The sequence below is a fragment of the Erpetoichthys calabaricus genome, chromosome 2, assembly GCF_900747795.2.
Source record: "Erpetoichthys calabaricus chromosome 2, fErpCal1.3, whole genome shotgun sequence".
In the NCBI taxonomy this organism is placed as follows: Eukaryota; Metazoa; Chordata; class Cladistia; order Polypteriformes; family Polypteridae; genus Erpetoichthys; species Erpetoichthys calabaricus.
In genome coordinates, this window is record NC_041395.2 from 202265634 (window position 1) to 202280221 (window position 14588).

The 14588-nt window shown below is 38.8% G+C and overlaps 1 protein-coding gene across 2 annotated transcripts in view; it reads left to right on the forward strand.

Moving 5' to 3' along the window:
- Positions 1-14588, forward strand: part of lpp (LIM domain containing preferred translocation partner in lipoma) — a 538541-nt gene that overhangs the window by 338525 nt on the left and 185428 nt on the right. For both annotated transcript variants that reach the window (XM_051922238.1, XM_051922237.1), the window contains one exon: positions 8411-9082. In XM_051922238.1, the coding sequence (XP_051778198.1) occupies positions 8411-9082 (672 nt within the window). The remainder of the gene's footprint in view (positions 1-8410; positions 9083-14588) is intronic.

Sequence of the window (14588 nt, forward strand, 5' to 3'; positions counted from 1 at the left end):
GGGGGAAGCAGTGCCCTGAAAAGGCTGCCTTCCTCCATTCTTCTCTTTCAGGGACGTCTGGTCAGATTGAGCTGCCGGCCGTCTATCACATGGCTCCTACCCCAGCTGAGCATCATAAGGCGAAAGCGGCCAGCCCCTCTAAGGTAGTCCTTTCTCAGGAGGGACTGTCTACACTGACCGGACCATGGCTCCTTCCTAAAAAACAAGAGCAGGAGAACAACGGGGAGACATTGCACTTTTGTTTCCTTTTAGCGACCTCCCCGGTTCTCCCCGGACATTCTCGGCATTAGTGGCCCGGCCGATGGCATTCATAACACAGCCTTCTCCCTGACTGTAATGTCCTGCGGGACTGGAAGCAGGCTGGTAATGCCCGCATTGCCCTTTGTCCAGCTGAGGGTGGACTATCTTCCCGCCCACGCGGAGGGCATCCCCTCCACACACAAAAACTCCCAGTTCTACACTGTGCCTTGTCAGGAGTTCCCTGCGGGTTCTCCTTCTCTCTCTTGGGCTTGCTCACAGTTTGGGTCTCCGTATGAGTAAGAGAGAGACCCTTTACTGTCTGCACCCCTTTATTTTTGGATGAGACCGGCGTCGATGTCTTAAGGTTTGGGAAAATCCAGAAGTCAGCACTATCCCGCTGCTCCGACGCCCCCGTTCCCTCCACTGGACATTCGGTCATCACCCCATATCGATTGTGGGACTCGAGATTACTTGGCAGCCGATACTAGCCAATCGTGCTGCCTTTGTCATCTGCATCCCGACTTCATGTACGGTACCGGATGAACCCACCTGTACCGCCGAATCTGTCTTCTGAGGAAGCTCCCGTCTGAAGCGGCGTAAATACTCGTCCAACTGCCATAAAGGTGCCTTAGCCGTCGCTCCTAATTCCTCGATGATCTTCTTCATCGAGGTGATGACCTGAAAAAGGCTTTTTACAGGCTGGATTACCTTTTCCAGCTCCCGCACAATAAAGTCATTTTCCTGATCAGCTGGAGGCAAGCTCGGACTTTCAAAAGCCCCGTCCTCCAGCCGCGAGCCAACAAGGATCTCCTGCGCCTGCGCAGTTGGGCCTTGCACTGCCTTTTGGTAATTGGAGTTTCGGAGACTAGCTTCAAGCTGACCGCGATCGCCTGACTCATTTTTTCGGTGGATCGATCGGTCACTCCCCGAACCTCCTTACCTTCTTTTATGGCGTGCGATGCTTTGCCCGCCTTCTGCTCCTTTTTTGGGAAATCCGTGTCCGTCGGGATGTCCTCAATCCAGCATACAGGCCACTGTTGACCTCCTCTATCCCATGATGCCTCTGGTCTGGTCACGTGTTCGTTGCTGGCAGACCGCATGCAGAAGTCTTCCATGTTCGGACTCCCCTCGGAGAGCGCACAACCGTCTTCGGGAGGATTCTCCGTCTTAAATACGAACTCCTGATGCGCTAAGTCTACGAGTTATGAGCACGGGACAAAGTGAGTTATTTTGAAGATGTTTTCAATCCCTTTCCCGTCACATACCTCGTCTTGGATGTCGGTACCTGGAAAATTTTTCTCCCCTAGGGCATTGTCGCTCCGTTGCTCGTCTTTGACGCAGGGGACGTCGAGCGCCTGACTTCTCTCTGCACTGTCGGTTAAATTTGTTTTCTTTTTTCCCCATGACGGACTGGTCGAATGGGTTTGCCGGTTTTTGTGTGTCGCTGTCGGTGGGTTATGTCCACGCTAATTTTAAAAGGTTTCCTGACCCAAAGCGACGGTCAGAATCCTGCTGACTATGCCAATTGTGGATGTTAGGGGTTGCTGTTGACCCATGAAACCCACCAGACAGACATCCAGGACACACTTGTAAAAGCACCAACAAGAATCCTTTAATATTTTTCTTCAATAAAGTGCACAAAGCACCACACTCGCCACAATTCTCCAACAATAATCAATACAAATAATAATCCTCCACTCCCAGCAGCTTTGCCTCCCAACTCCGGCTCAGCTTTCTGGGTCTCGCATTGTCCTTTATATAGTCCATGACCCGGAAGTGCTCCTTCTCTTTTTCCAGGTCAAATTCCACATCATCAGTCCTCAAGTACCCCGGAAGTACTGCAGGCTTCCGTGCTCGTGACTCCAAATTACTTCCAGGTTGTAGCAACAGTAGAAGTCCCCAGGTATTTTGTGAGCTCCCCCTGGTGGCACCCAACAGGGCTGAGGAAACGGACTCCATGTCCCAGAATGCCCTGAGGGAATCCAGGGAACTGTTGTCGTCCAGGGAAGCTGCCACCTAGCGTCCTGGGGGAAGCAGTGCCCTGAAAAGGCTGCCTTCTTCCATTCTTCTCTTTCAGGGACGTCCTGGCCGGATTGAGCTGCTGGCCGTCTATCATAATATATTATCTTGGGATTTTTGACATGGTGTTTACAAAACCCAGCTAATGAACTGAGCTGATCCCTGACTGCCCCATTAGAATCCATTGGTTGAAATACAATAACCTCAGTCTTACTCTGATTGAGATTAAAGTTTACGGCCATCCTTTGTTTGACCTCATCATAACATTTATGTAGTGAATTTAAGGACTCCTTAGCCATAGGTAAATAAATCTGGGTATCGTCAGCATAAAAATGAAATGAAATACAATATTTGTGATGTAGCAAATACAAAGAAAATAACAAAGATCCCCAAATAGACCCATGTGGAACACCATATTTCAAGAGAAAAATACAGACTTGTTACCAACTGAAAAAGGCCTATTAGTCAAATAAGATTTGAACCAATCTAGTGCACCCCCTCAAATTCCTAGCCACTTATCCAGCCTTGACAACAATATGTTGTGATTGATGGTATCAAAGGCTGCAGTTATATCCAAAAGCACTAAAGCTGTCGAAACCCCAGAGTCAGCTGAAAGTAAAATATCATTAACAACCCTGAGTAAAGCTGTTTCAGTGCTGTGATAAGTTTTAAAACCGGACTGAAATATTTCTTGACCACCCTTATTATCCAAAAAGATCTGAAGCTGCTGCAAAACAACTTTCAAGTATTTAAGATAAAAAATGTAGTTGAGAAATCAGTCTAAAATTATTTAAGTCATCCTTATTAAGGTTAGTTTTTTCAGTAAGGGCTTAGCCTGAGTGGCAGATTTTTGAAAGCTGACAAGACTCGATCTAAACATCTTGAAAGATACCTGCAATTTGTCCTTCTTCTATTTTCGCTCGGCCTGCCTACTGAGCGCCACAATGATTTAACATTACTGTTAAGCCAGGGTGCACACTTGGATTTAGCACAACAATCTCTTAACACTAGAATTACCAGAGCCTGTGAGAAAACTCGTAAATCCTGCCCACCTTAAATCCGTTCGCACCTCTCTGTCAGCATCTTTTGTCCTGTAAATGTGTCGATTAAGACAAGCAGCAAGGAGCCTGCTATTCCATCCCCCCACCATGGCAGAACGTGCACATAGTTCTCCCAGCTCATGCCTTGATTGATTAACTGGGAGTGAAGTGCTGGAGTTTTAGAGTGGAAATAATAGATCATTCTTTTATGGCGTGCGATGCTTTGCCCGCCTTCTGCTCCTTTTTTGGGAAATCCGTGTCCGTCGGGATGTCCTCAATCCAGCATACAGGCCACTGTTGACCTCCTCTATCCCATGATGCCTCTGGTCTGGTCACGTGTTCGTTGCTGGCAGACCGCATGCAGAAGTCTTCCATGTTCGGACTCCCCTCGGAGAGCGCACAACCGTCTTCGGGAGGATTCTCCGTCTTAAATACGAACTCCTGATGCGCTAAGTCTACGAGTTATGAGCACGGGACAAAGTGAGTTATTTTGAAGATGTTTTCAATCCCTTTCCCGTCACATACCTCATCTTGGATGTCGGTACCTGGAAAATTTTTCTCCCCTAGGGCATTGTCGCTCCGTTGCTCGTCTTTGACGCAGGGGACGTCGAGCGCCTGACTTCTCTCTGCACTGTCGGTTAAATTTGTTTTCTTTTTTCCCCATGACGGACTGGTCGAATGGGTTTGCCGGTTTTTGTGTGTCGCTGTCGGTGGGTTATGTCCACGCTAATTTTAAAAGGTTTCCTGACCCAAAGCGACGGTCAGAATCCTGCTGACTACGCCAATTGTGGATGTTAGGGGTTGCTGTTGACCCATGAAACCCACCAGACAGACATCCAGGACATAATAGATCATTAGTTGGAACACATGCATTTCATGTGTGTTCCGTTTCTACAGTAATCTGTGTAAACACATTGTTAAAACAGAAACTTTGTCATATTTTAGTAATAAATGTTACAGAATGTAGGCATAAACTATAGAATGTGTGAAGCCTGAAGTTCAAAGATCAAATACACACTTTTACAAAAGGTGCAAGGACAATACAACAGCTTCCGTGGCGTAGCGGTAAGATTTGCTGACTTGTAATCAACAAGAGTCCCCGGTTCGATTCCCGCTCACTCCTATATTTGCCATTTTGTAATTAATTACTAAAATATGAAAAAGTTTCTGTTTTAACAATGTGTTTATACAGAATACTATAGAAACGGAACACACATGAAATGCATGTGTTCCAAATAACGCTCTATTATTTCCACTCTAAAACTCCAGCACTTCACTCCCAGATAATCAATCAAGGCATGCGCTGGGAGAACTTTGTGAACGTTCTGCGACGGTGGGGGATGGAATAGCAGGCTGCTTGCTGCTTGTCTTAATCGACACATTTACAAGACAAAAGACGCTGGCAGAGAGGTGCGAACGGATTTAAGGTGGGCCGGATTTACGAGTTTTCTCGTAGGCTCTGGAAATTCTAGTGTTAAAGGATCAACAGTTTCCAGAGTAGTTAAACAGATAAAATTAAAATGAACACAATGACATCAACACCACTGTCATCCACCCCAAAAGGGCAAGCTGGTGCAACCATAAAAAGTGATGCAAAATTATTCAGTCTTATTAATAATTTGAGCACAACATTTCTGTAAAATGGTACGAGCGGGCGAGGCATGCGGAGCTAGAGACGCACAAATAAAACAGGATAGTGGTCAGAAAAAGAGACATCCCGAATCTCTATATTCCTTATATCAATACCATGGATTAATACAAGATCCAGGGTATGTCCGTGTTCATTTGTGGGCACATTAACAACCAAATTAAAATCAAATGAATCAATAAGAACCAAAAAATCATTTACCAGAGGCTTGCCAGGGCAGCAAACATGAATATTAAAATCCCCAACAATCAAACATTTATCATAATTTGAAATAAAGGAAACTAAAAATTCAGAGAATTCTGAAATAAAATCTGTATTTACCTTCGGAGGTCTGTACACAACTGCACAAACAAGTGATTTACCATTAATTTCATATACTTGAGCTTCAAAACTTGAATATAGCCCAACATCTAGAATTTTACAAATAAAACCATTTTTTAAAATAGTAGCAAGACTTCCTCCTCAGCCAGTAGATATGTATATGTGTGTATATGTCTATATGTGTATATTTGTATATGTATGTGTGTGTGTATATATATATATATATATATATATATATATATATATATGTGTGTATATGTATGTATATATATGTATATGTATATGTACGTATATATGTGCATGCGTGCTTGTAGTCTATTATGTCTTTGCTCCTATTAAGGGAAGTGTGATAAATATTTGGATACAATTTTCCCTACTGTAGAAAACAAGCACTCTGATGGCATAAAGGTAAGCAGGAATACAAAGGAACAATTTGACCAGGATGGCTCATGATTGACCCTGACAGGGACATTTTTCAGTCGTCTGCATTTAGCAGAGGTGCTACAGTTAGAGGAATGCAACAACCTGGTTTTTGTATGATTTTTTTTTTCCTTTTATCACTAAACAGTTTCTGATTTGTTTTCACCTTCTTTGTGTAGATTGCAGTTTTGCCATAAATCTGGCATAACTTCTGACAAGATTTATCATGGTTTCATTTTTTATTACACAAAATCTGGCAGGGGTGTGTAAACATTTTATATCCACTGTAAATGTTCCTTCATTGCTGAATATTTTCTTTTGTGTGGATTTTAATGGGAAATCTGCTTTTTCATTCATTTTTTAATAATAAAATAAACTATGAATCAGTGTGTTACATTTCAGTAAACTGCAAAGCAGATTTTAGTATGTCCATCAAGAACTTGAGCAAAGCTTTATTTTGCAGAGAATGTACACTAATTTTAAATGGATTTAATTGTACATGAAAGAAAAACTCCAAACAAAAACTCCTTGCTACAGTCACTTAAACTGAAGATAAATATCATTGGACCCAAAGTTGTTTAAAATATGCTACTGACAGGCTCAGTGGCCTTGATTACTGCAGTGTAGTACTCCTCACAATGTGACAGAGCCCAAAGAATGAACTTGAGGCAGGTAGTGTAAAAATAAAGAACTATACCACTGTGACATAATTCATCCAAAAACCTATGAATGTTTATATAAGCTGCATCTGTTTTTATAAAAGAAAATAATAATGTTTTGTTGAGTGAAAACAAAAAGTTAACTTAAAGTGTATTGCATCACTTCAAATGCAATTTGACCATATAAGTGGCATTTCTGGCTGACCAGGTTATATTTTTTATTTTGTTTTCTAAACTGAAGTGAAAAGTCAGAATGTTACATTACCACTTTGAGAATTCAGGTAAAATTGCTCCCTCTGACTTATCTGACTCAGATCTCCTTTGCAAGGTGTTCATGTGAAAATTTTTACTTGGAAAACTAATATTTCTCACGTGTCCAATAGCTCCTAAACATCCATCCATCCATTATCCAACCCGCTATATCCTAACACAGGGTCATGGGGGCGTCTGCTGGAGCCAATCCCAGCCAGCACAGGGCGCAAGGCAGGAACAAATCCCAGGCAGGGCACCAGCCCACCGCAGGACACGCACACACTAGGGACAATTTAGGATCGCCAATGCACCTAATCTGCATGTCTTTGGATTGTGGGAGGAAACTGGAGCACCTGGAGGAAACACACGCAGACATGGGGAGAACATGCAAACTCCATGCAGGGTGGACCCGGGAAGCGAACCCAAGTCTCCTTACTGCGAAGCAGCAGCGCCATCGTGCCGCCCAGCTCCTAAACAGAGAATGTGTAATGTGTTTTTTGAATTGGTGCCTATCACCGTTCCAAGTACAAAATTTCTGTACATGCTGTGTTGCCTTCTTCTGTAATAATATAATGATAATTTGATAACAAAAAATTAAAACTGAAAATAAGTAATGTTTGAAATGATCAGATATATTAAACATTTGTTGTAGCTCTACTTTATTTACTTGAATGCAGTTCTGAATATTAACTGTGCTTTCTGCCTCATTAATTAAAAGTGGTGCACTTTTTTCAGTAATTCAAAAGATATTTTTTTTAATTTTCCTTATTGTATTAGCTCACATTGACTGATGACTTTATGCTGTATAATGACTACATACAAATGGGGAATAAAACTAAAAGGTTTTGCCTGCTGTATAAAATTCCCCAAATTATTTTGTTACATTTAAGTTTGTTTATACTCCTGAACGGTCTTTTTTTCTTTGATGAATTTAATGTACTTCTGTTTGCATTTTTTTTTTAATTCTACTGTGTTTTTAGAATAGAGAGCCCAATATAATTTTCAGGCCTGTGAAACAAAAGACTAGTAAATGATGGCAAATACAGTTTTCTGTTTAAATCAGACAGCATAATAACTTTGTTTTTTCCCTTATTATAGGACAGTAAAATATAATTGAAAACACAATTAATATTGATACTGTACCGTGACCAATACTAAAATCAGACTGAATTTTCTCAATGAAGTTGTTAAGCATAAAATGTAAATGAAGCTGTGTGGCTACTACTGTTTCAAGTACTTTAGAGAAAAAAGGAAATTTGAAGTACATCTACAATTATTTCATATTAGTCTAACAATGTAATTTTTTCAATGACAGTCTTACATCTTGTATCTTTAGTGCATTAGCAACTTATACTACTTACTGGGATGCTAAAAATGCACACTACCAGGAGAATGATTGAACCTTTTACTAGTTTTGTTGGGCTGGGGTCTAAGGGACAGGTAGTATGTCTAATTTTAGAAAATAATATTATGATTTCCTTTTCTTTCATAAAGTTAAAATTGCTAAAGCTGTATGCAGAAAGAAAGACAGAGTTTAACATCTTGATATTAGTGAGTTTGAAATCAATGATCTTATACTAACAATTTTATCAATAAAGGAGGAGGGATGGATTTATTCAGTAGGATTATAGTTTGTGCAGCTCGTAGTGTTAGATTGAACATTTTCTTTTTACATTACTGTATTATCATTTCTAAATACACATGGTGTTCAGAAATGGATGAATTAAAGTGCCTTAATTTGAAAAATATTAAATTAAAATTGCAGTTTTTGCATACATTTTCATTTACTATTATTATTGTTTTTCCCCCAGAGTTTTGGAGGGCCTGGAATAACCTCTCCAACTGCATCAACTCCTGTCACTGGCCATAAGCGCATGGTCATTCCTACTCAACCACCGCTGACTGCAACTAAGAAGTCAGCCACCAAGCCTCAACCACAGGTTCCTGCTACAACCACTGCCAGTGGGCCTAAACCTCAATCCCAGTCACAGCTTCAGCCTGTCCCAGCCTCTTACACAACTGCATTTACTCCTGGTCGCCCTACATACAATGTGCAAGTGAGGCCAGCTCAACCTACACCTCAGTACACACCACCAATCCCACAGCCTGCACTTGGATTATCTCCTAGTTATAATCAACAGTATCCTCAACAGAGGTCTCCTGGTACAGGCCAACATATCACCAACCAGCCTAGGGCACCTGACTTTGCTTATGGGCCTCAACAACCAGTACGCCAGCAAGACCCTGCTTCATTTTATGCCCCTCCTCCACCAAAATCTCATGTTGATCCCCACTATGTTGCTGGGCCAGTTCAGGGTTCATATGGGGCGTCTAACACCTGGAGACCAGAGATGAGCTATGCCACCAGCAATACTGGTAACTCAGGCTACCAGCCTCCTGCGCCAAAGAAAACATACATCACTGATTCACCTCTTTTGAGCATGGTACCCACACAGCAGCAGGGATCCACAACAGGACCTAAGGTAAGCTCCAGGGAATGTGATTGTCTCAGGCTAGTATATTTTGAAGATATTTTCTTCTTTAGAAAGTGGATTTTTCTCAAAACACTGGTGTTGCTGTAATAGCCTCTGACTTGCTGAGAGGCTATGTTGAAAACAAAGGTTGAGAGAGGAATAATGTTTAAAATGACTGAAGTTTTAAATTAGTAAACATAATGTTTTGAAAATTCTGCTGAGTGTTTGCCTGGTGTCACTTAAGTCTTTAAATCAATTTAATATGACCTTACTCTGTTTTCCTACTTTTTCTATACAGATTCTGTACATAAGCTTTAGCTTGGCCTATGTACAGTACTTATGTTTTTTTTTTGTTTTTTTTTCCAGAGTTATATCCAGCTTAAACTTTCATCTATTAGAATTTATTTTTTCAATTTAACAAATGTTGCAAAGTGTTCTTTTTTTACTGTTATTTTAGTGATAGTAAAGCTTCCTAACAAATGAAGATGACAGTGATTATTTGTTCTAAAGTATTATTCTGTTGCATGAGTTGTTGCATTTTTATGTCTAGTACTGAATGATAAGTTCCACTCCCTGTGGTTCTATAATGTAAAAAGCAGAATCTTTATTTGTATATAAGGATAATAATGTTTTTGTAAACTTCTTCTTGCTGATAATCAAATTCAGATATTCAAATTCAGGTATATGTCTCTTTCCCCTAAGAAATATTTAAATAAACTGGATGGTCTAGTGATTACAAATACAGAGGCACAAACTCATGCACTCTGCTTTAGTTATCATGCTTTTTGTTTCCTAGCAATGTAAGGTCACTTGCAATAAATATACCCTCATTTGACTAAGGAACTAGATAGATCTTCAAAAACCAAACCATGCTTCACATAAAATTTCATTCTTACTGAAGATATATATACTTGCCAGCCTTATATAACAGTTCATCCCTATTTTCATTGCTTCCACTTTCAGAGTTATACTCTCTCCATAAAATCTAAAACATGTCTTTTCTTCATTAAAGACATAATTCAATTTTTTGTTCAGACCCCTGCAGTCTCCCTTTTATCTGACTTCTGTGAGAGACTTCTCTGAGAGGTTGAATTTTAGGAAATAAAATTATTCTGCAGTTTATGAAATATTTTTTCGCTATTTCAGTTTACTCCTCAACTGTCCCTATGTCATGCAATGAATTCTAATGTATACATTTGAGGCTTTTTTGTATTTGCTTAAAAGTGTCATTGCAAATCTGCTAAATCTAATTATAGAATGATCACTGAAAGATAATGGTTCAGTATCCTCTATGCTCAACAAATTATGTCTTGATCAATACAGAATACCAAGTGAAGGAAAGTTCCCCTATTTATTTCTACTTGTCATTCTGAGTCAGGAGTCATTATTCTCTTCTCTCTGTTTCTGTTCTTGTGTTCCACCATTACTGTAGATTTTTCAAATTTATTTCCGTGTGGTCAAATATACAGGTAATGTCCTTGTCTATACTCTTTCTAAATTGGCTTACTTTTTTTCCTCCTGTCTTTGCAACTTTCTACATTAAATCAAATATACTATAATCACTAAGAGGTTTGATGTTTCTTATTTCCTTGCCATCCTTCCATTCTTTTGATCTTCTCTGTCTTTCTGAATTATATTCAGTGTGTTCTTTTCATATTTTTTTATTGCTGAGTTTTGTTCAGCTAAATGCAATTGCAGTTCAGCTGTTGTATCTTTGTTACATAATTCTTAACTAGAATGGGCACACTTGTTCCCACTGCTCCAGTACATATGTTCTCTATAGATTCAACATTCTACTTGCTCAATGAGAAGGTGACACACCACATGGTTCTTCTTTTCACTGTTGAAAACCTTTGTATCAGTCCCTCTAATAAATGAGACCTTTATTATTATACTTTCATATAATTTGTAGATAGAAGGAAACCCATTTTGGCTCTTAAGATGCTGCCTCCTAGACCAAAGGTACACCTCTAAAAGTTAGAAATTTAGTCAGCCCTTTATACTCTTGGACATTGTACACATCCTGAATACAACAGATTGACATAATTTTCTCTACCTGATTGGCTTGGAGACTCTTCCAGGCTGCTGTCTTCTATAAAGGCCATGATTCCAATTTTCCAGTTGTCTATTACAGTGCCAACAGTGACCTTCCTGTTATGTTTACCAGCAAGAGGTAAGGAAGAAGAGGCCACTTACAAAGTAGTTTTTTAAAAGTCTACTTTAATGAGTTTAGTCGTTAAACAATTTTCACTTTGTGTTGGTCTCATTAATATTTTTGGGAGGAAGATTGCTTATTAAAATTGTTAATAATTAATATATTTTTTGGTGCTATTCACCTTTCAGTACATCTATTTGTAGTGGTTCAGTTGCTACAGCAATTTCTGGCTTGTTGTGCATTTGTGTCTACAGTAATATAAATTGAACCATCATAGGTTGTTGTCTTACCAGGATCTCCAGATTTAATTCCTTCTAGTTCAATAATTTTCACACACTTTTAACCTTTTCTGAATATTGTTCAACTAAGATAAGGATAATAAATTCACATTAACTGATTTTTTTAGGCCATCATTAGCGCTGCAGTAGAATAGACTCCTATCCTTTTGAACATTTCTATATTTGTATGCTTTTAGAAATGCAATCTATCTGAGGATGTTAAAAAAAAAAAAAAAATTAAGGAACTAGGGTTGAAAAACTTGAACTCGTTTGAGTGCATGACAGTTGTGTAAGAGAGGATTTTCTGGAAATAATATTTTAGCAAAAATGCATGTTTTTGAAATGTTGTGAGAATTTGACTGAATACCAGTCATGGATTATGTAACACAAATAATTTGAGATTTTTGTGATACATATTTCTATTATTTACTGCTGTTTAATTTGGATCTCATTGAAGTCCATGATATCAGGAATACGATAAAAAATTTTAGTCAGTCATCACAACAAACAGTGCTGGGTGAGCAATATATGCAAAAATATCTTTTCATGGTGTTTTCCTTTTTAATTCCCAAAAAAATGTTGCTGTATGGTGTATAAATTTATTTACTTTATAAACATATCTTTGTCCTTAAAATTTATAAATAAATAAATATAAAAAAGTAAGTTGCCACCTTCAGTTCTTCAACCAAACGTTTTTTTAATCATGATCTAAAACTAAGTCATAGGTTTTCAGCCGTTTTATAAAAAATTTCATCCTGAAATTAATTGAAGTTTTAAGTAAACAATGTTACTAAAAATCAAAAGTTGTCACATGACAAATATATTTAAGATATACACCATATATATTTTTAGTTTAATACTAGAGTTACCAAAGTCTACGAAAAAACTGGTAAATCCATCCCACCTTAAATCCCTTCGCACCTCTCCGTCAGCGCCTTTTGTCTTTTAAATGTGTCGATAACCAGCAAGCAGCCTGCTATCACATCCCCCCACCGCCGCACAAAGTTTTCTCAGCTCAAGTTTGTTTACCTGCATGTCAGTTGCTTAGAGTTGTATAGAGTAAATACTATATCGTTATTTGGAACACATGCATTTCATGTGTATTCCGTGTTTACAGTAATCTTTGTAAACACATCGTTAAAACAGAAATGTTTTTCATGTTTTAGTAATAATTGACAAAATGTAGATATGAAGCGTATAATGTGTGAAGCCTGAAGTCCAAAGATCAAATAAACACTTTCACAAAAGATACAAGGATGATACAACAGCTTCCGTGGCACAGTGGTAAGAACTGCTGACTTGTAATCAAGAGTCCCGGTTTGATCCTGACTGACTTCTATGTTTGCCGTTTTGAGTAGTGAGCTGCTCTTATTGTTAATATTGTACAATAAACACATAAATTTGATTTGCGTCTGTAACAGCCAGTGGTAATTTATAGTACTTGTAAACCTTAGCATTTTTTTTCACTTTTATTCTCTCAGTCACGATTACAATACATACTAACTGGGATGTGACGCTGTCAGTTTTTATTTAAAACTGGGAATAACTGTGAGTGGTGTTTTGAGACAATGGAACTGGAAATTCTGTCATATGGATGGATAAAAGTCAACACACAAATCCTGGTGAATCTACCTTCTTCCTATGTCATTGTCACTTAAATTTTTTTTTTCAGTTTTATTGAGTGTTCCTGCTCATGCAGAATGAGTATGCACCTTATGGTCCATGATATCAAAGCTGCACTTGCAAAAAACAGAGACATAGGTATAGAGAGAGTTGAGAGATATAGAAAAGTTGAACTCCGATGATGGCGAGGGTTCTACATCGGAGAAAGAACGCAAGTCGCACTTTTGTAGTTGCTGTACTTTGTATATAAAAGCCAGATAGAATGTTATTTACCTATTTACCTTGATTTATTTACTTACTTCCAACAGCATAAAGTCACAAGTAGACTGCAGAGCTTCCTATGTTTGATCAACACGGGCATGCTCAAAAAATACATGTGTAATGCCACGAAAAGTGCATGCTGACACTTCATTTCGCAAGCAATGGTACGAGAATGCAGTCATACTTCTTTTTTGGGCACATACGCCGTCCAGATCTAAGCATTAGAGTGGAGAGTCTTTCGCACACTGAAGAGTCTATAGCTGCAGGTGAAAACTGCAGACGCTGTATTTTGTATATAAAAGCCAGATCACATGTTATTTACCTTGATTTATGTACTTACTTCCTACAGTGTAAAGTCACAAGTAGACTACAGAGCTTCCCATGTACATATACAAAGTACAGCGACGGCAAAAGTGTGACGTGCATTCTTTCTGCAATGTCTATTTATTTGTTTATTTGATATATGGACTTCAGGCTTCACACATTATACGCTTTATGTCTACATTTTGTCAATTATTACTAAAACATGAAAAAAGTTTCTGTTTTAACAATGTGTTTACATAGATTGTTGTAGACAGGGATCACACATGAAATGCATGTGTTCCAAATAACAACATAGTATTTACTCTAAGCCAGTGGTTTTCAAACTGTGGTCTGCTGACCGAAGGGCGTCCGCAAAGGATACAGCGGAGGTCCACAAGGGCGTTGTGAAATATCCATTAATTAACACTGTGTAGTTCCATAGTAATGCAGCGTCTCGTTAATTATTGCCATTACTTTCGAAACGTTTCGGTACCCTATGAGCCTTTTCAGTCAGAGTCAGACCATTTAGTATTTTAGTAATGTTAGTGATGCTGGTTTTAATTATTCTGTGCGTGCAACAGTGATGTCAGATTTAAATAGATGTATTCTAGTCTGTTGTTGAAATTAAAACGTATGGCCAGAGCGTTTAATAATATGGTAATACTATAATATACTCCGTCTACTGGCGTAACTGGCCTATTTCGTTCACGTTCGCTGTAGTTCCTAAGTAAATAATTATTTTGTTGTTTGCCGTAGGTAGGGAATGCATAAGTTTTTGAAGCGTAAGAAAATAGAGTTGCCGTTACACGAAACAGATGACAATTCTGACGATTCAGAATCGGAAGCTAATGACTTGTCAAAATGCAAGAGAAAGACAATACCAAAGTTAAGAAAA